Genomic DNA, 22,845 nt, shown 5'->3' with positions numbered 1-22,845 from the left:
ATTGATGTGACTATAATTAATACTGAGCTATATACTTGAAATTTGCTGGAAGAGTAGATCTTAAATGTCCTCACCACAGAAAAAGAAGGAAGGAAGGAAGGAAGGAAGGAAGGAAGGATGAAGGAAGGAAGAGAGGGAGAGAGGGAGAGAGGGAGGGAGGGAGGAAGGGTAATTTAGTGAGGTGATATGTTGATTACCTTGATTTTGGTAATTATTTCACAATGTATATGCATATCAAAACATCAAATTGTACACCTTAATTATATATATGACTTCTATTTATCAATTATATCTCAATGAAGCTGAGTTGTAAAGAAAAAAACTGTTTAAAAAGAAAAGAAGAAAATGAAAAGGTTATACTAAAGGGACTTACCAGGAATTATGGGTGCAACTTCAAGCATAAAACCGGATTGTACATTCAAATTCCTCACTAAATTTTTTTTTAGATATAAGTATGGCATGTAAACTCATGGAAAGATGTTAAAATTAGTTAATAAGAAAATACAAACGAACATAAAAATAGGATCTGATCATTTGTAATAAAATACCTGACTCCAGTTTTGATGTTTGATTGCTAACAGCTTTCAAGTCCATCTTTTCCTCTTCCCTTTCTGCCCCCCAACTGGGAAAGTGGACTTAAAAATACACACACACACACACACACACACACACACACACACACACACACACGGGTGCTCCTAGCTTTAATGCCAGCAGGAAGTTTAAACCACACAACCACAGCCCATGCAAAGGAACCTTCAACCCAATCCCACCCCTTAATCTCCACTAAAACCCCAAGCCACCCTCCTTTCCTTGCTCTCTCAAGCCAATTTCAGAGCAGTTTGGGAAGCCTGCCTTGGTCTCCTCAGAAGGTCTTATTATATGATAAACCTTTTCATGCCACCTTGGTGTGTCTGTGTGTGGCATCAGTCTTGAAATCCAAGCCAAATTTTAACGGGGGTGGGGAGGTTCCATCCTACCTATACCAGGTGACCAACACACCATTAGAATGGCTAAAATTAGAAAGCCTGACTATATTCAATGTTGGTGAGGATGAGGAGGAAGTGGAAACAATACACATATGAGAAAGTAATATACAACTGCTTTGGAAAATAATTTGTCAGTTTCTTAAAAAGCCAAACAGACATTGACCATATGACCCAGCAATTCTACTCTTAGGTATTTGTCCAAGAGAAAAGAAAGCATATGCTCTAATAAAGATTAATACATGGAATGTTCATAGCAACTTTATTTATAACAGCCAAAAGCTAGAAATGGCCCAAATAGTTCATAAAATACTCTTCAGTAATTTAAAAAAAACTGAACTGGTAATAAATGTAATAATATGGCTGAATCTCAAAATAATTATGCAGATTAAAAGAAGACAAACTGTATTGTCCCATTTATATAATTTCTATTTGCAAGTATCAACAGTGATAGAAAGCAGTAAGTAGTTGCCGGGGAGCCCAGGTTGGAAACGGAACAAAGGTGCTGGGGGGGGGGCGGGTGGGTGGAGACACAGGAGGAAGGGATTACAAGGATGCAACATGGAACTTTCAGAGATGACAAATATATCCAGTATGTTGATTTCGGTGATGAGTGCACAACTAAGTCAAAACTTATAAAGTTTTACACCTAGGTATGTGCAGTGACTTTATATGGAAATTGAACTTGGTGTTTAGGGTTTTTTTTTTTTTAAAGACTGGAAAATTTCACCTTGAGTACTTGTTGACAGAAAAGGGCCCTAAGGATTGTGCTTGGGGCATTTCTCAGATCTCCTCCTAACCATCATTCTGGGTATGCTCTTCGATTTTGTTTTTGTTCTTTTCTTGAGTCCTGTGTTCCTCTTTTTTGGTTTGCCCCCTCATGTTACAGAAGACACCCTTCAGTGATACTGTGAGAAAGGGCATTTCTGGGGCACCTGAGTGGCTCCATCAGTTAAGCATCTTGAGTCTTCAGTCTTGAGTTTGCTTCAGGTCATGATCTCAAGGTTGTGAGACTGAGCCCCAAGTTGGGCTCTGTATTGAGGCATGGGGCCTGCATAAGATTCTCTCTCCCTCTTCCCCTCTCCCCACCCCCAAAAAAGGGCATTTCTGGGGGCGCCTGGGTGGCTCAGTCGGTTAAGTGTCCGACTTCGGTTCAAGTCATGATCTGACGGCCCGTGAGTTCGACCCCCACATTGGGCTCTGTGCTGACAGCTTGGAGCCTGGAGCCTGCTTCATGTTCTATGTCTCCCTCTCTCTCTGCCCCTCCCCTGCTCATGCTGTCTCTGTCTCTCAAAAATAATAAACATTTTTTTTTAAAAAGGGGGAATTTCTGTAAAATTACCTGAGGAGTATTCCTATGACAGTTTGGCTAGGCATAGAATTTCAGGTCAGAATTCCTTTTCCATCAGAACTTGGAAGGCACTGGCCATTACCTTGTTTTCCTTGTTGCTGTTAAAAAGATCAAAGTTATTAATATTCCTTTGTATGTTGACGTTGTTTTTTGTACATGATCTTTCTTTTTATTCACTCCCTCCATGTCTCTGGGGGGCTGTGGGATTTTCTAATCGTTTCCAGCAAAGTTTATAATGTGCTTTAGTATGAGTTTATTTATCCCCTGTTCTGGTCACTCACTTCAACCTGAAAACTCATATCCTTCAACTCTGGCAAATTTTCGTAATGACTTTTTCCCTCTTTTCTTTTCTTTTCTCTCAATAGAAGTCCTAATGTTCACATTTCAAACCTACTGCTTTGTTCCTTTAATTTTTTCTTTCTTTCTTTCTTGCTTTCTACCTCCTATTATATCTATCCTATTTTTATCTTTCTGAGCAATTTCCTTACCTTTATCTACCAACCCTTATATTGAGTTTTAAATTTCTATTATATGTCAATTTTTACGATTTTTTTGAGTGTTTGTATGTATATGTATCATTCTGTTCTTTCATTCACTTGCTTCTCCAAGCATATTAGGGAGAGTTTCTATCTTTAAGGTATTTCTTCCTTCTCCTGGATAGTGTGTTCTGTAATCACTGTTTTGGTTTCTCCCTGTTAAGTGCTTCTCACATATCTTGTGTAATATTTTTCTATTGCTGCTCAGATTACTGCAAACTTACTGGCTTAAAACAGTGCCATTCTGGAGGTCAGAAATCCTAACATCGGGGTGTCAGCAGTGCTGCATTCCTTGTGGAGGCTCTGAAAGACAATCCGTTTCCTTGTCCTTTCCAGCTTCTAGAGGCTACTCACAGCCCATGGCTCATGGCCCCTTCCTCCATCTTCAAAGCCAGCAGAGTATTATCTTCAATAGCTCTGATTCCATCAACGCATCTTCTTCCCTCCATCTGACCCTTCTGTCTCCCTCAAGCAAGCACCCTTGTGATTATAATGGGCCTACCCAGATAATCCAGGGTAATCTTCCCATCTCAAGACCTTTAACCGCATCTGCAAAGTCCCTTTGGCACGTAAAGGAACATTATCAGTCTCTGGAGGCTAGAATGCAGACACAGTTGGGGCCATTACTCAGCCTGCCACATCTGGTAACCTTCACCCTTTCACAGCCAGTCCTGAACTTAGATACTTACAGTATTAAGATAGTGCCTAAACTTGCACAAAGAAAGAGGTTTTCCCAAATATATTCATCTTCTGTTACTGCATAACAAACAAGCACCAATTGAATGGTTTAAAACCATATATTTATTTTCACGGTTTCTGTGGCTAGGGGGTCGGAGGCAGATTTAACGGGTCTTCTGCTCAGGGTCTCAGAAGGTTCAATAAAATTAAGGCCTTGGCCAGGATGCAATCTTACCTGAGCCTTCGGATCCTCTTAAAAGCTTATTCTTTTCAGCTGAACGGAGGTCCTGATTTCTTGCTGGCTGTTGGCAGCGATAGCTTTCAGCTCTACGAAGTCACTCTTAGGTGCCAGCCACGTGGTCCCCCAGAACACAGCAGCCTACTCCTTCAAAGCCAGCAGGTGTCTATATCTCCGGTAGGCCGAGGAAACTCAGATCACATACTACAATCACAGGAATGGTTCAACCATCACCTTTGCCATTTAATGGAACCCCATCAAGAGAGTGACTATTGGTCCGATTACACTCAAGGGCAGGAGGTTACACGGGGTGTGTACTCCAGGGGTGGGAATCCTGGAACTGTAACAGAATTCTGCCTACCTTGTCTAATTTGAAGCTTTTAGAGAAAGAGGTTTAAAGATTTAAATGGAAGCTGAGCTCATATTTTTCTTGATACTATTTGTGTATCTTAATACATTTAAAATCATGGGCTAAGATGTGTGTGTGGTGGCGCTTGGGGGAGAAATTAATTAACTGATTACCCAATATATGCCAGGTACCGTGCCTTTACTTGTAAGTAAAGATTCCTTCACTTTATAGTTACCCCATATCAGAGAAAAGAATAGCATTTGAACCACAGAGGTACTAAAAAAAGCATGTAGCCAAATCAATTATCAGTGTGTTCTTTAGGCTTAAGTACAGATAAGAAAACTGGACAATGATCGTAACCATCATTGAGTTGAAAGGCTAAACTAGTATTTCCTAATTTTCCTAAACGAGTGAATGAGAATGCTTTTAATGGTTTTGGAAAACAAATACTCTACATTTCCCAGTGTAATGGACTTTTTTTTACAAAGCAAAACAGATTTTAGTTGCATAGAATTTAAAACAGACGGCAGCTTATGTAACTAAGTTTAATGGCCTAAAATATTTTCTCCTAAATCATGCTGGACATATTTTATTAATCTGTGAACAGAATTTATTCCAGGATGGCACTGTACATATTTAATCATAGTCAAATCTTTCTTCATCTAGAAGATCAAATACAGCTAATATTGCTTAGAAAATAAAAACTACAAAGGACTTTAGAATTAAGAAACATTTTAAACCACATTTAAATTCAAATATTGCTAAACACAACTTTCATCCTGAAGCATCAAGGAGAAGTCTGAAGTACTGTCTTTGTTCAGAGCAATCAAGGTAAAAACATCAAATAATTTCACTTTTCAAAACAGTTTTATTATATATTTAAAGACCTGAAAGTTTCTGGCAATATAGCAATGTTAGAATATATGGAGCAAATTATAACAAAGTTGAAAACGAACTCAAATTTTAAAAAATTTCTTTTAATGTTTTATTTATTTTTGAGAGAGACAGAGAGACAGAGAGAGAGAGGGAGACACGGAATCCGAAGCAGGCTCCAGGCTCGGAGCTGTCAGCACGGACCCGGACACAGGGCTCAAACCCTTGAAGTGAGAGATCATGACCTGAGCCAAAGTTGGATGCTCAACCGACTGAGCCACCCAGGCGTCCCAATGACAGTTATTTTTAACTATTTCTCTGTCACCTAAACAAATCCAGGCTGATAACATAGCTGAAATACTACAAATATGAAATGGCCAAACATCAGAGAAATAACTGACTCATAATACAGAAACCCTAAATTATTTCACTGATGTAAAAATGCACTGAAGTTTTTGTGTTCATGAATAAGAGATCATGATAATAACATATGCTTAAAGTTCAAAAGAAAATTTCTTATAAAATCATAAAAATTTTAAGAAGCATTTTGGCCAAAAATACTTCATTCTTGGTCTCAACCCAGAGAAATATTTTGGAAAACTGGAAGAAAAATTGTATTTCATAGTTGTTTGAGGTGTCTCAATATGGTTGGAAAAAGAAGATATTTTCCCCACTCTTATTTGGGCATTTTGCACGCATTCACACATGGCATAAATTTAAACTTTGAACTGGCATGCACAAAACCCTCTATGAGGAAATCACAGTCTAGAAATAAAAGCAATTTCTGATTTTTGAGACAGAACACAAAACAACATTGGCAGGGCCCTGTTTCCTCAGTAGTGAATTAGGCATTCATTCCAGCCAGGTATTCAGTTACCTAAAGACCCACTCAACAGATGTTGGTGAGAGACTGCATCTGAAAGCTCCTTATAAGGAAGCAAATGAAATGAATAGTATACATCATTTGTATAAGGTTAAAAATAGACACACACACACACACACACACACACACACACACACACACACTATATGGGAATGAGAAGCTGGAATCACAAAGAACTCAATGGGTTCCAGTAATGGCAGACTAGGTAATAAACACCAACTCTCTGAACACTAGAAAAGGTGGGCAAAACCAACAGCAGTTACTTGAAAGCATCCAAATGTCAACATGGCAATGAAAAATCACAGGTCAGTGGAGAAGTAAACTTTCACAAGGGAAGCCTAGCATTTGGGGCTGCCGTTCCCACAGGGACAGCTGCTGATGAGGTAACTCAGAGCTCAGCAGAGCTTTCAAAAATCTCACAGGAAAGGGGACAAAAACTGAAGTTCAGGGTTTTCCAAGGAGAAAGGACTCTCCTAAAGGTTTGTGGCTTTGGACGGAGACACACTCTGAGAGTAAAGAGTAACTAGAATCAGGAACTGAATCCGACTTCAAAATCTTAAGCCCTTTCTTGATTAAGGGGATTCAGGATCCGAAGTACCCCTACCTGCCTTCTGAAAGCAACACTAAATCAGTTCTGAAGGAAGATTAACATCATCCTCCCAGAGATAATCTCTGCTCTCTTTCACATACCGTGTCAACACACAAAATAACAACTCCATGTACTAGGAGAGAGATCAACATCATGAAAAACAGGCCCACAGGGGAGCAGATAATCCAGTTTTCACACACAGACTTTAAAGCAACTGTTTAATACAAGAAAATCAGACAAACTTGAGAATTTTGTCCAAAAGTTAACAAAAACAATTTTTTTAAGTACCAAGAAGAAATTCTAGAACCAGAAAACAAATAAAAAAACAAATGAAGAGGGGGAAAAAGGATAAAAAAATAGAGAAAAGAAAATATGGCTGAAAGTTTTCTGTTTTCTAAAACTGGTACACTTTTAGGTCATTAAGTGATGCTGCTCTCTCTCTCTCTCAAAATAAATAACTAAAAAACAAACAAACAAACAAAAAACCACCTCTGTACTATTCCAAAATATCTGTAGAGTCAAAATAAACACACACATATAATTTAATATTAATTTACCATAACATGTATGGTTTTAAATCCTAATCATTTGAAAATTAATGGTTTCAGTGGGTACACAGAAGAAGGAATTCATTAGGTTAAAAAACAAGCTAATAGATTATTGCATTAAATTAGGAGAGAAGAAATACAGACATGAACTAAACTAGTGGCAATGGAAATAGAAGAAGATCAGTCAAACAAAGGGGAAGGGGAAAAGAACGAGTCTACAAGGATCCCAGAGTTTGAGCTTCAGTGGCAGACAAAATAATGACACCAACAACAGAAATGGGCAAATTATGAGGTAAGCCAATTTTAAGGAAGAAGATACTTTAACAGCGCAGGCTGACTTGGAGGTGAAGAATGATAGTTAGGGCACAAAGTCCAGTGCACAATAAAGATGAGGTTCTAGAGGGTGGGACAAAGTGTTAAAAGAGAAATGATTTGAGGGTCATGTGCCCAGAAGTGATGACAAAGCTATGGAAATCAATGTTATCTGAAAACTGTTTATTTGAATCCATCTTACTAGTCCACAAAAGATAAAACTAAGTGCCACTGCTCACCATTATTCTAAGTGTACTTACTTCTTAAAAAAAGAAAAAAAAAAAGGTTGATCAATCAAATATAAAAATATGCAAAAAGTGCTTTCGTTCTCTTTTTAAAAAACTCAATTGCATAAAGTTGAAGGAAACCAGTCAATACTGACAAGTGAATTTTATAACCACTAACACCAAGAAATCAAGCAGGGAAACTCCAAAGACATTTACTGTTGGGACTATTAGAGAATGGGAAAGACGGGAGCATGAAGGGACTTTACCACGTAAATCATTAACAAACAGCCCCTCTACATCACCAAAATTGTTAATAATGAAGAATAACAAGGAGAAGCTTGTGCTAGTTTTATATTCATAGGTGTATTTACAGAATCACAAATACACATTTTAGATGGAACAAAACAAATAAATAAAACAGGCTTTGAGTTTCAAATTCTATCTCACGACATCAGCCAGCTTCATAACGCACCTTTTTTACTGTTAGTTTTGGGGAAGAGAATATGTCAATATGCTACTTTACACCACGCTCCAAGTCCATGCGTAACCTCAGCAAGGATTATTTAAAACCCTAATCATTAGGCTGCACTAATCTAAGCCGAGTACCAGTAACTTTGTAACAGGAAGAGCTTCAAAAACATAAGACGTTCATTGTACCTAACAATTTAACAAATTAAAGAATTTTGGTAACACAGAACATAATACAGACCTGATCTGTAATCTTTCTGTTAATTTGAGCCATTTTATTTGACAGCATCCATTGAAGTTTTCAATGTGCCATAATGTAAAATAAACCAGAAAAAATAACCATCTGTAACTTATATTTATACCTATTCTAAATTAGGTATTTTACCATACTCTATTGTCTTCATAGAATATTCACTGTTCAAGTTGAATCTTTCCGATACTCTCTTTTAAGATGTTTCAGCACTACATTCTAACAGCTTAGTAAGAAACTCTACCACAGGGGGGAAAAAGTTTAAATGCGTATATCTAAGAGTAGACAGAAAAAGTGAATAACACCTTTAATCTAGCTTTGACTCCACAGAGTTCTTAAAGGCGGGTGGGATCCACATGCTACAGATAATGTATGAATCATATTTAAAATATGAACAGTATATTTTTAAATAATTTGTGGTGACTTTATATATCCTGTATTATACATATTACAGATTCAAGAGTCTATCTAAAATAGACATTTTCTGGGAGTTGCTCCATGGGAATTCCAGAAGAACATTGTAATGTTTATATTCTTTGGAATACGTATCCACACATAATTGAATTCTGCATGAAACCAAAATAAGCTTTTCAAGTATCTAAGATAAATTTTCCAACATCACCCCAAGCTGAAAAGTGATTTTTGGTCATGCTGTCATTCCAAGTATGTATTGTAAAGTATTTCTCATTAATAGGGCTTTACGTGAAATTGGGTGTCATGACCTGATTATTTCCTGATGATAACTTTAAACTACTTAAACCTTACTTCCTTATTGAATATTAAGAAGAAAAACTCCTCTGAGGTATAGGAGAGTCAGCTTCTGGACCTTTGTGGAAAATTTAACAGCCAAATTTTATCTAACTTAAGGATGAGACCCACGGAAACTCAAATTTGCAAAAAGGAGTGGTGATCCAAAACCACTTATCACCAGATTGTCGAAATGCACTGCCTTTCTATTATTCTCTTACACAGAAACCTTCAACAGCTTACCACTGAAAATACACTGAACTTCCATAACTTTGCCTTTCACAGTCCTTCACAATCTCACGCAACCTTAACTCTTCTGAGTATCATGGTAAAAACTGTAACCCAGCCGGTCCAAACCGGTTCTCCAATACACTTCCCACTTTCTGACTCTTATTTAACTGTCATCTTTCTTCAGGACAATAAGCCCTGTGTCCCTCTCTCAGTCTACCTATCTTTCTTTCAAGGTCTACCTACGCTATTCATCAATAAAGCCTTTTCTGATCGCCTCAGGCAAAAACGATTTATTCGTTTCTATGGCATTTTGAATGTTCCACTCCTACCCCGTTTCCTGAAGGGACTGGACGGAGACGCAATGACAGCTACTCACCAACTGAATGCCAAACTTTGGAGAGTGGAAAGTTGCTACCTGGACAAGCTGTGACCGCTTGACTGCTCCTTCTGCTGGCTTTGCTGCAGATGTTCACCGTGTTGGATTAAACTACACATGCAAATGTAGCCTTTCCCTACTGTGGCACCAACAGGCTGCAAGGAATTGAATAGAGCTGTATTTTAAAGGCTGAGGAATTGCCAGGAACACGACATAGCTTGAAACCATCTAATTCTGTTCTCACCTGACAACAGTCCTTGAGCCAAAGAAGAGAGAGGCAAGGAGTAACTGACAGCAGGAAGGAAGTCCTACTGACTTCAACTGTATTTTCTCTTCTCTTCTATGATCACTTAGAGGCTTTGTGCCTCTAAGATTACAGATGGATACCAGTGGGCCATAAAATCCAGAAAAATGTAGAACTGAAATTAATCTGGTCTAGGTGGGCTCATATCAAGTCTTTCACATACTGAACAAAACTTTTTCCTTACCTTATTGCTGCAATCAGTTTTAATTAAGCAATGGCAATGGTAAGCAACTGAAGATTATCTCTACAATCTAATAAAACTATTTTTTAAAAATTTGGGAGGCGATACAGAGAAGTTATGAGAAAACATTAAATTTGTTTGTAGTATATTCAGGTAACTATAATTAAAACTTTGTATTAGAAGATCTTTGTAGATTAAAATTTCCCACATAATTAAATCTGCTCCTGAAAAGTAATACAAACTTACAGTGTCAGAGTTGTTCTATAGATTACAAAAAAAAAAAAAAAAATGTTAACATGTATTTTATGTGCCTCAATGATCATTTTAGACTTAAAAAAAAAATGTCCAATGTCCAACCTTACAAAGAAAATGTCCAAATATCTGTGAACAGAAAATCACTTCATTTGGAAACTCTAAACCAAATATGCTTTTTAAACCTCTTTTTAATTCTTAGTACAGATTTCTTGCCCAACAGAGTAAACCTAACTGAAGAACAAATGAAAACTAGCTTTTAAAAGAACTGTATACAAGAACACTGCATATGTATACAAGAACACTGACACCTGTTTGTTGGTTTCAGATGTGAAATCAAAACAGCAGAGCCATGAAGGTGCAGAACTTACTTGCTCCGTAACAATTCTATTAGTGAGTTCCCCAAACAGGTTAGAGTTTCTGACCTAAAATTTAGATGGGCAACCATTTTGAAAAGCACCACAAACTGTAAATCTGATTTCTGAATAGCAAGAATTACACACCGCAAACACGAAAAAGTAATAGCTAAAGAAAAGTGACAGGTATGATGTGCCAGGCTCTTGACCTAGCACTTTCCTACGTACTTCACTCAAAACAATGTGTGAAGTAGGCACTACTGTCATCCCCCCCCGTGACAGATGAAACAACGGGGCCCGGACAGGCTGAGCAGTCTACCAGGAAGCCAGGCTGGCTCCAGTCCCCTGTTTTCTAGCACCGCACTATTTGCTTCTAAAACTGAAAATTATTCCACAGGAAATGTCATGGAAGTTCTATTTCAACATGTCTCTATTTCAAACAGGAAGAAAGGAGGTTTCAAAACTAAAAGAATATTGGAAATATATAGTAGAAACAGGGTTTTATTTTTGAAAACAAAAGTGACTAATATTTTAAAATACAATGTACCAATATTTTTACAGATCTGGCTTGGAATAGCTCGAATACAGTGAATGAAGTATCCGCATTCATATCTTAAAAACATGACCATTTTTGGAAATCACTACCGACCTGTTTTAATGTATATGTGAATAAGAATACAGTACTTTGCTTGACGAATAAAAAATAAAAAATACATACTAAAGAGTACTAGCAAATTCGGAAGTTTTATTGTATCCACTGACTACATACATACATATCTAGAAGTCCTTTTAAATGATTTCCACCCAGAGACGGATGTAGAGATCAACAATGGTTTGATCTGAAACCGGATTTTTACCGCTTTCTTTGTATAGTTCATTTAAAGAACATTCCAATCTCCTTCCACCTGTTCCTCGTGGCTGACAGATCAAAGTGCCGGTGGAAAGGAGGCTTATCAGACTGAAACCATCCCAGAACTTCAGACCAGAAAGGGGCCCCATGAGAAGATCAAGGGAAAGTGGTTCCAGGTGGTCCAAGGAGCATGTTACCAGGGAAAACCAGTTCTTGGAGGAGGAGCCATCATGCCTGAGTACTAACTGTTCTTTTCCCGTTGGTGCTGGTGGCATTTTCTGGACCGCTACTTTTTATGGATTCCAGCAGGCTTTTAATTCTTTCACTTGCGGGCTTCTTCCTTACCCTCTTGGCGAGAGACGCGCTGTTCACGACAGACGGCAACAGCAGGGCCGCCAGCCCCCAGGGCTGACTCCTTGATGAGGAAGGCCGATCTTTATCTTCCTGATTTAAAATCCAGGCACTTTCTCTGGCCAGTTCAACAAATTTTTGTAGCTGGCTTTGACTTACATTTTTGCTGATGTTGAGAGAAGTTTCAAAAGGATTCTGAATGTGTAATGGAGAAGATTCAGGTTTGTTTTGTTCCCTTCCCTATAGATTGTTATAAGGAAGAAAAATGCATAAATACACGAAAAGCTCAGACAGAACAACCATTTGGTTTAATAAAATGTTAAAAAACATGTAAAATCCCAGCACGAACTTTACAGAGTAAAGGATTTCTTTCCTAAGGGAACCAGGTATGTGTGCATGTCATGTGAACATGTACTTCTGATTTTTTTTTACCACTGTAGTTCTGTGATTATTCTTTAGAGAAAAATAAATTAGGTTTATGAGCTGTGGATGATGATGCTCAGATGAGAGGCACCTCAACTAAGTCAACCAATAGAAGTATTCTTAAAATAACATAATTTTTACCTAACAGGATAAAGCTAGGAAGGGTAAAAAAAAATGACAAAGAAAAATAGCAGAAAATAAGATAAAGACACTTACTTTTAAGACTTGCTAAAAACATAATAGAAGCACACAAAATTAGAATCCTTAAATTAAATACGGTAATTGATGTTTCCCAAGTATAAAATCAGAAAGGAAGGAAGAGAAGGAACAAAGGATTATTCATTATTCATTTTAAAACACTGGAAGTTTCTTATTATATTCCTAAAGATCCAACTTCTATTCTGTGAGGCTCTAACAGGTACGACAACATCTCACAGAAGTAAAAGAAATGCTACAGCTGTGATCACACGACCAGCAGATGCAGTAGTCTCTACAATCTTTTCCTCTTTCAAAGGCTATCACGTGTATTACTCAACTATTCCAAAGCAAATGGCCAAGATTCCCCAATGTGAGCAGCACCTAGTGATTCCCTAACTTCTCTCATGCCCTAGCCAGCAGTGGTCCTGCCTATCCATCATCTTTGAGCCCTGGGGGTAAAGTGCAAAAACGATAAAGAACTTCGTATGATCAGCGACCTTTTTCTCATATGGAATCTAACTCCATATTAGCTTGCATTTCAGAGCTCTGTGTCCCCTCCCCTGCCCTTCCTCATACTTTTTTTGTTGCTGTTAAACAAAATCTCCATGAGCAGGATAAGAGTTAGGCGAGAATGAACAAAGGCGAGCTAAAGAAACAACAGAAAAAAATACCTGAGGATGTGTTTTATGTAGCCAGTCTTACAATGGTTATAATTAAGTACCCAAATGCTAAACACAAACCCAGAGAGCTACCTCAAGTATCCCACACCATGAACAAATTTTGCCTAGGGTTCTGCTCTAGATTTTCTTGTTTTAGAAAAATGTCTATCATTCCAGCTACTCAGATGAACCAAAATCATAAATTCATTTCCCTAAATAAATTTAGGGCTCAAACTGACAGAATCACTAAAACCTCCATGGCTGTGTTATCCTACTTCTTCCATGAACACAAAAGCAGTTTAGAAAGAACTGTATAAGGACACCTGGGTGGCTCGGTTGGTTGAGGGTCTGACTCTCAATTTCTGCTCAGGTCATGATCCCAGGATCCTGGGATCAAGCTGCATATCGGATTCTGAGCTGAGTCTGGAGCCTGCTTAAGGTTCTCTCTCCTTCTTGCTCTGCCCCTCCCCCACTTGTTCTCGTTCTCTCTCTCAAATAAAAATTAAAAAAAAAAAACAAAAAAAAACTATAGGGGTGCTGGGTGGCTCAGTCAGACTCTCGATCTTGGTTCAGGTTATGACCGCGCACAGTTCTGGAGTTCGAGCCCCACCTCGGGCTCTGCGTTGATTGTGTGGAGCCTCCTCGAGATTCTGTCTCTCCTGCTCTCTGCCCCTCCCCTGCTTGTGCTTGCTCTCTCTCTCTCAGAAAAAAAAAAAAAAAAAAAAAAAGAACTGTATATAAAATTATGTTTTCCAGAAACATTTTTAGAATATATTCTGTATTTTGAAGGATGTAGTATTAGATGCTGAAAGAGCTGGCTTTTGCTCTTCCAAATAATTAGGTGACTGATCTTATTCAAGTTAGGCAGCTCCTACAGGCTTCAATTTCCTTATTAGTATCTATTACTGCAGAGCTGAAATACAGTAACACATTAGAGTACTTTGTAAACTAAACTAATTCAGTATTAGTACAGCAGAAGACCAGATACTGAATCACCAAATATTAAAATATTATTTACCTGTCGGATATTTATGGAATTTTTATTGAAAGCGAAATTTCCAAAATATTCAAAAAATTCTTTCAGTAGTAATTCTGCAAGAAAATAAAACAAGGAGAATAAGAGGAAGGTCTATTTCAATTCAAAAAAACCGCAAACAGAGAAAGAAAACACCTACCTAGTGTTTCTGTGTTTCCCGAAGGTTTAATTTTATTCAAGTCACGAACAAAGGTACAGTTGTGGCCTTCTATTACACATTTATCTTCTGCATCTTAAATAAACAGAAATGGAAAATATTTCACACTCTATTTCAAACATATTGGCCTACTTCAGAAGAGAAATTCAGAATTAACTAAATCAAAGTTACAGATCAATGTGTCCTATCATTAGTCAATGCTATGTATGTTTACAGTTAATAGGTCTTAAAACTCCATTAAAAAAAGATTTGAGACTAATTATAGTACAACAAAATTAGCATTACATTTTTTTTTTTTTTTATCACACTAGAACTGTCTATCAACAACCCAATGACTCTTAATCTATCTTTTCAGGAAACAGCTTCTCAGTTATACATGAAAATGCAGACAGTTCCCATCTTTCACCAACTCTAATCTTGGCTCTATTTTTTTATCAATAATATTTAATCTCCTCTCCATTTCCGTCCTTACCAGCCTTTCATGCATATTATTTTCAACAATTCATCGGTGACACAAACTGAATGCTCTGAGAGTTTTGAACAACCTCTGGCAAGTTCTAAAATGCAGTGATCTAGCAACCAGAACCACCACATAGTAAATGGCATACTGGACGTTAGCATTCACCTTTTCTAATAGTATTTGTACCTTCAGAAGTAATCCCTTCCCTCATGATAAATATACAGCCACCATGAAATCCCTCAGCCATTCTAATCTACATTCCACTGTACAATCAGCAGGCAAATGCCCACTCTTCAAAAATCTAATTAACAGCCGCCTCGTCTGAAAGCATTTCCTAATTCCAAGTGGGCCGTCCTTGTCCTGTGCCCCATGAGCACTTGTCTGACTGCACTGTGACTGCAGGCACACTTTCCACTCCCCTACCCCACTCTGGGATGACAAATGTCATGGTTCTATTCATTATTCCCCCTCCCCACACCTAGTCCAGCTACAACAAGTGTCTAGCATACAGCAGGCACATAACCAGTAATGTGAATGATCAATGAATGCCTATGATCCCCAGCAGGGGGATTAAATATAGAAATTAGAAAGAGATAAATAAGGGTCCTTCAAATTTTTGTCTTTTTGTGTGTGTGTGGTGTTGGCATTTTTTGGGTAGACCTGGGTTACGAATGTAATTTCTCAAAAATTATTCTAGATCCTAACATGTTAATTTTAATAATTTATAGTACCCTGAAGAACTTGTACACAGTTACACTTAGGTTTTTTATGGGACCCAGACACATGTTTTATTCTTTTACACTATCAATAGGTTATATTTCTTGTGACAAGAGTGCCAGTCACATATGTCGATGTTCTTTTAGTTTCTCAGGAATGTATGTCTAATTAAAGCATTCCTACCATAGAAAAATGAGCTCCATGTCAAAATATTTCTAGGGCTAAGCTGTCTCTGTGACCACTGCTCTTCACTAAAAGGGTTTTTTAACAGAAAGCATTAAAACTTGAAGGAAAAAAAAGTATCTTCTGATTTAAGATAGGACCATCTTTGTTTTTTCAAAATCCCTAAGGCATTTGAACCTAGCAGCCTGGCGGCCAAGGCTCTCCCCTCCTTTGTCTGTCCCCCATTGTTTACTGTAACACCCAGACAACATCTACGCAGTCCAATATAACAGTCACCAGCCACGGGTGGCTATTAAAATAAAATATTCAGTCCCTGGACCACACTAACCATATTCCAAAGGCCTAAGAGCCACAAGTGACCAGCACCTACCCTATGTACAACATGGATACAGAACACTTCTATCATCATAGAAAGTTCTATTGGATAGTGCTGCCTTAGAAAAATGATTCTCAGGGTGCCTGGGTGGCTCATTCAGTTAAGCATCCGACTTCAACTTAGATCATGACCTCACGGGTTGCAAGTTCGAGCCCCACATCGCGCTCTCTGTTGTCAGTGCAGAGCCCGCTTCAGAGCCTCTGTCTCCTTCTCTCAGCCCTTCCCCCACTTATGCACTCTGGCTCTCAAAAATAAACATTAAAAAAAAGGAAAAAATTATTCTCAACCTATTCTGACACAGGAAGCCTTATCACTATTAGTTTAAACCTGTGGCACTTTCTTCTTAAAAGTATTATATGAAACACTGGCAAAAATTAATCAGTAAATACAAACTCTCTCAGTTGTAAGGAAAATAGCCATGTAATAAGCAACTTAACTCATATTAGGAGCTTGATGACACATTCCTTCAACTTCACCTTAAGTGAACTTAAAAACTATGAAAAAGTAAGGTTATGCATTTACTAAATTTGATTTTCTGGCTTCCTTGGGAAACCTTAGAGCCTCACCGATTGGTACGTCAATTACCCTTTCAGCAGAGTACACATGATGAATGAAATTCACTGAATAATGTTCTCGCAGCCACAGCCAGATCGATAAACTTACCCACATTTTTTCAGGGTACTAATATCCACACTATAGTAACTCATAATTAGTCACAGAGATCACTACTGGCACTTACCCAGGGGCTGCAGTACAGATAATCCTGTCTACGGGCTGTGTGATTGTTTATGTTAATCTTTCTGGTCAAATGAGCAAAATCTACATTGTGCCAGCTACATGCATTTCTAATAAGTAACCTGAAGTTGAGAGGCACGAATATTAGGGACATAACAGGCATAAAGTTCATATGAAGGCTTACTATTTTTTTTCTTTGATAACAAATCTTTTATGATGTCCTGGTTTTTTACGAGGAGCTGGAGCAAAACTTGAATACCTAAAAATCGCATAACTATATTCAGCTTCTATTATAACTATTAACAGGTCCAAACCTTCCAGAGGTCAGTAGTAATTAAATGGGATAAGCAAAAAGGTGATCCCTGCTGTACTAATTAACGCAGGCTGCTGAATACGGGGCAGGGAGTCCTATACACTTAGACATTAGACACACTGGCAGTTTGCTTCCTTCTAACCCACCCACCCAGAACCCTTTTTGAGAATGCACATCCAAGCAACTGCCTCTCAAGTACCTGGATGTAACCTTGAGAAGAGTGTAAGTGTTATGGTTATATCCGTGTTTCAAAGTAGCTTTACTGATTGTCTTGTAGCTCACTCAACTCCAGAATGCGACTCATACTTAGACACTATTCTTCACATACGTACATCTATAATATAGACTGTTCCCTATTAATCACTTATGCTAATCAACAGACAGGTGAAGTTCTACCTGCTCCTCCCACCATGCCATATGCTCCAGTGACACTCAGCCTCCCTCGGAGGGAGCCTATATGCCAGTTATGAGCACATGCTATGGGGTGAACATGATGAAACGAACACAAGCATCTATCTTCACCCCCTCCCAAAACACCTATGAACTGACAGTAAAATGACATAAAATCTTTTTTTTTTTTTTTTTTTTAATTTTTTTTTTCAACGTTTTTTATTTATTTTTGGGACAGAGAGAGACAGAACATGAACGGGGGAGGGGCAGAGAGAGAGGGAGACACAGAATCGGAAACAGGCTCCAGGCTCCGAGCCATCAGCCCAGAGCCTGACGCGGGGCTCGAACTCACGGACCGCGAGATCGTGACCTGGCTGAAGTCGGACGCTTAACCGACTGCGCCACCCAGGCGCCCCATAAAATGACATAAAATCTTGAAGGCAGAGAACAGAAGAAATAAGAACCAAAAATTTTTCAGTGGAAGAACAGATGGACAAGTAGCAAAGACTTAGGAACTCTGAAAAGACTAAATCCTAAACTAGTAGTAAAGAAAGCCAAAAAAAGGGACACCTTGGGTGGCTCAGTCTGTTAAGCGTCTGACTCCTGATTTCAGTTCAGGTCATGATCTCATGGTTTGTGGGATCAAGCCTCCTGTCAGGCTCTGTGCTGACAGTGCACAGCCTGCTTAGGATTCTCTCTCTCTCTCTCTCTCTCTCTCTCTCTCTCTGTCCCTTCCCCACTCTCTCTGTCTGAAAATAAATAAACTTAAAAAAAAAAAAAAAAAAAGCAAAGAAAAACCCAGATCTACAAGGCAGAGCTCTCTCCCAACAACTCAGGAAATAGAAACACCAGGTCTAACTGGAAGCACCATGACTGAAAGCTTCCTGGTTAAAGAAGCAGTTAGACTCCCCCAGATCTCTTCTTCCCTGACAGAAAACCTTTAGAGTACTTTGGAGTACTTGGAGAGGGTAAAAGAGAGGGTATCTACACACGGAGCTACAAGACATGGCTGTGGTTGGGAAAATTGTTCTAAAAGCAAGAAGAAAAGCACAGTAAATATCAAAGTTACAGCATGCTAGTAACTGGGTCTTCTGTTCCAGACCACAACAAAAACAAAGCAAAAAAAAAAATTTTTTTTAAGTCATTTCTGGGGAATCTGAATAGCTCAAGAGGAATGACCTGGGGAAAGTGACATAAAAAGTGCCCACCAATGCAATAGTCCAGCTACACTACCCTACAATGAAGCTCAGAGTCAACAAGCCCCACCTAAGCTCAGAGAATCAAATTAACTTTTTATTTTTTTTATTTTTTTTTTTTATTTTTTATTTTTTAATATATGAAATTTACTGTCAAATTGGTTTCCATACAACACCCAGGGCTCATCCCAAAAGGTGCCCTCCTCAATACCCATCACCCACCCTGCCCTCCCTCCCACCCCCCATCAACCCTCAATTTGTTCTCAGTTTTTAACAGTCTCTTATGCTTTGGCTCTCTCCCACTCTAACCTCTTTTTTTTTTTTTTTTTTTTTTTTCCTTCCCCTCCCCCATGGGTTTCTGTTATGTTTCTCAGGATCCACATAAGAGTGAAACCATATGGTATCTGTCTTTCTCTGTATGGCTTATTTCACTTAGCATCACACTCTCCAGTTCCATCCATGTTGCTACAAAAGGCCATATTTCATTTTTTCTCATTGCCACGTAGTATTCCATTGTGTATATAAACCACAATTTCTTTATCCATTCATCAGTTGATGGACATTTAGGCTCTTTCCATAATTTGGCTATTGTTGAGAGTGCCGCTATAAACATTGGGGTACGCCCCTATGCATCAGTACTCCTGTATCCCTTGGATAAATTCCTAGCAGTGCTATTGCTGGGTCATAGGGTAGGTCTATTTTTAATTTTCTGAGGAACCTCCACACTGCTTTCCAGAGCGGCTGCACCAATTTGCATCAAATTAACTTTTTAGTTTCCAACTCAAACATGAGCAGAAAATCAAAGATTATCAGACACCTGAAGAAGGCCTCTAAGAGGACACGAAACTTAAAAAATGAAATAAAATGAAAAAAGCTACTTAGAAACAAAAGAGGCTACATAAGAAAGACTTAATTCACAGAATAATTGATGATTCTGACTATTCTGAGAAAAGATTTAGACAACCGGTAGCAAGTTGGAGATTCAAGTAATGTTAAGCACATAAAAAACTAAGCAAACAAACTATAAACCCCAAACAACAGAAAAAGTTGGGTAGGAAAGGAAATTAATTTTAGTTTACTCCATGGATTAAACAGGAATAGCATTTAATAGTCATAATATATAGAATGCAAAGGTTCAGTTAGTTAAGCATCCAACTCTTGATTTCAGTTCAGGTCATGATCTTGCAGTGTGAGATTAAGCCCTGCTTTGGGCTCTGTGCTGACAGCATGGAGCCTGCTTGGGATTCTCTTTCTCTCTCTCTCTCTGCCTGTCCCTTACTCACATTCTTTCTCTCAAAAAAAATAAATAAGCATTAAAAAAAAAGTGCATAGTAAAATTATGCTACAGCCATATTCAGAATATGAGGGGTGGAAGAGACGTGTGTATGGTGAGGGCTACAGGGGGAAAGAAGACAATTCCTCTTTTTTCATAAAGGGAAGTCATGTATGATGCTTAAAACTAAAACTCAAGAATCATGGTCATCGTTTTGCAATATATACAAATATTGAATCATCACACTGTATACCTAAAACCAATATAATGTTGTATAGGTCAATTATACTCCCCAACTAAATAAAGAAATTAAAGCATTTTATTTTGAGAATATGGTTTAAAACAGCAAACAGATCATCTAAGAGTTAAAAGTGGTGCCCACAAAGGGCAAAATGACTCGAAGGCAGAGGCTCAGAGTGGAAGTTATTGTTATGAAATTTGTAGAATCTTTTACTCTTTAACTATTTAACTATGTGTATCTGTAACTTTGATAAAACTGAACTTTAAAAATCATAGTCCTTTTGGGACTCCTGGGTGGTTCAGTCGGCTGGGCATCCGACTTCGGATCAGGTCATGATCTCACAGTTTGTGAGTTCGAGCCCTGTGTCGGACTCTGTGCTGACAGCTTTGAGCCTGGAGCCTGCTTCAGATTCTGTGTCTCCTTCTCTCTTTGCCCCTTCTCTGCTCATGCTCTCTCGCTCTCTCAAAAATAAATAAACATTAAAAAAAAAAAAATCATAGTTCTTTTCACCAAACATCAATCATTAAGACAGTGAAAAGAGAACCACGGTTATGTATTTATTTGACACATAAAGACATACACATGTATCCATAACATGTGACAAAGGACTCGTATGCAGAACATATAAAGGATTCCTGCAAATGAATCCCTTAAAAAGGACAGATAGGTGGGACGCCTGGGTGGCTCAGGTCATAATCTTGCAGTTCGTTGAGTCCAAGCGCCCCGTGTTGGGCTCTGTGCTGACAGCTCAGAGCCTGGAGCCTGCTTCGGATTCTGTGTCTCCCTCTCTCTCTACCCCTCCCCCACTCACGCTCTGTCTCTGTCTCTCAAAAATAAATAAATATTAAAAAAAAATGTTTTAAATAAATAAAAAGGACAGATAGGGGTGCCTGGGTGGCTACGTCAGCTAAGCATCCTACTCTTGATTTCAGCTCAGATCGTAATCTCAGGGTTCCTGTGACTGATGAGCCCTGAATCAGGCTCTGTGCTGACGGCATGGAACCTGCTTGGGATTCTCCCTCTCCTCTTTCTCTGCCCCTCCCCCTACTCGTGCTCTCTCTCTCGCTCTCTCGCTCTCTCTCTCTCAAATAAACACTTAAAAAAATGTTTTTAAATAAATAAAAAGAGAGAAAGTGCAAGAGAAAAACAGGCAAAAGACTGAAACATCACAAGAGATACCCAAATAGCTGACAGATACATATATGTGTATGAAAAGGGGGTCAATGTCATTAGGGAAAAGAAAATCAAAACACACCATGATGCCACTACACGTGCATTTGGAATAGCTAGCATAAAACAAGATAGTATCACGTGTTGGCAAAGGCAGAGAGCAATTCGAACCTGTACATAACGGCTGTGGGAGTTTACACTCTGGAGAACTGTTTGGCAGTGTCTATTAAAGCTGAATATACCCAAATCCTAAGACTCAGAAATTCTATTCCTAGTTTATACTTGAAAGACAGGAGTACCTATGCTCACCAAAAGATATGTGCTAGAATGATATGAGCAATTACTTGTAATAGTCCCAAACTACAAATTATTCAAATACCCATCAAAAATAGAATTAAAAATATCTTTTGGTATCTTCACGTAAAAGAATACTGTACAGCAATGAGCATGAATGGTCCACAAATATACCAACAGTAGGAACGAATCTCCTCAACACAATGCTGAGCGGGAAGAAACCAGACACAAAGCAATACACACGACATGATGCCCTTTAGCTAAGAGACATAAACAGGTAAAAGCAAGTCCATGCTGTTGGGAAGGGGTGTGGGGATGTGTAGGGACTTGGAGGGAACACAACAGTACTTCTGCAGTATTTATTCAGTCTGAGTGATGTTCACTTGGGTGTATTCAGTTGGTCAAAACTGGTGTGTGTGTGTGTGTGCGCGTACATACTTCTGTAAGTATTATATTTCAGTTACCTTAAGAAATTTAGAAAACCTCTCAAAGCCTCAGTCTCTTCAACTATAAAATGAAAATATAATTCTGCCTCATAAGACTTGTTGGGAGGACTGAATGAGATGGTGTGTAAGATTTTTTAGCTAAATGCCTGGCACAGAGTTAGCACTCAAGAAATTGTTACGCAGTCAGTCACAGAGCTACCGATGAAAACTTTCTTCCATTCGGGGGTTTCTGCATCAACACTGCCAACAATACCGTACCCAGTCATTTCTTCCTCAAACCTTTAATTCATCACAGGAAAGAAGTCCTAAACAAAAAACTGTAATCAAACAACTGTTTATAAAAGGAAAATGCCACACGAAGCACTAAGCACAGAAATAAAGACAGTAAAACCAAAAAAGGAGAGAACGCACGATAAGAGACATGGGGGGGATGAGGAGAAGTGGAGATTATACAAAAACACAGAGAAACAGAAATTCAAGAATAACCAAAACATGAAAGTTGTCATCATGCTCAGTACAAAAAGTTTTCAATTTTATAATGTTCACCCAGCATCTGAAATCTATTTACTGAACTTCCACTATGGACCCAATCCTATGCCAGGAACAGAAGATGCAGAAATGAATCAGAGACTGCGTGCCCTA

At 38.4% G+C, this 22,845-nt stretch overlaps 1 protein-coding gene and 1 pseudogene across 1 annotated transcript in view; both read right to left on the bottom strand.

Moving 5' to 3' along the window:
- The window catches only part of LOC125919769 (E3 UFM1-protein ligase 1-like), a 29,082-nt pseudogene extending 20,971 nt beyond the window's left edge, over positions 1-8,111 (bottom strand).
- Positions 8,112-11,222: 3,111 nt separating this feature from the next.
- Positions 11,223-22,845, bottom strand: part of MTPAP (mitochondrial poly(A) polymerase) — a 32,856-nt gene continuing 21,233 nt past the window's right edge. The window contains exons 7-9 of the mRNA XM_049624755.1: positions 14,392-14,484; positions 14,235-14,308; positions 11,223-12,176 (exon numbers count right to left, since the gene is read on the bottom strand). Coding sequence (XP_049480712.1) covers positions 11,814-12,176; positions 14,235-14,308; positions 14,392-14,484 — 530 coding nt within the window. The 3' untranslated portion in view covers positions 11,223-11,813. The remainder of the gene's footprint in view (positions 12,177-14,234; positions 14,309-14,391; positions 14,485-22,845) is intronic.

The sequence above is a fragment of the Panthera uncia genome, chromosome B4 (assembly GCF_023721935.1).
Source record: "Panthera uncia isolate 11264 chromosome B4, Puncia_PCG_1.0, whole genome shotgun sequence".
NCBI lineage: Eukaryota > Metazoa > Chordata > Mammalia > Carnivora > Felidae > Panthera > Panthera uncia.
The sequence above is the reverse complement of the archived record's forward strand: the minus strand, read 5'-3'. Positions and strand labels throughout refer to the sequence as shown.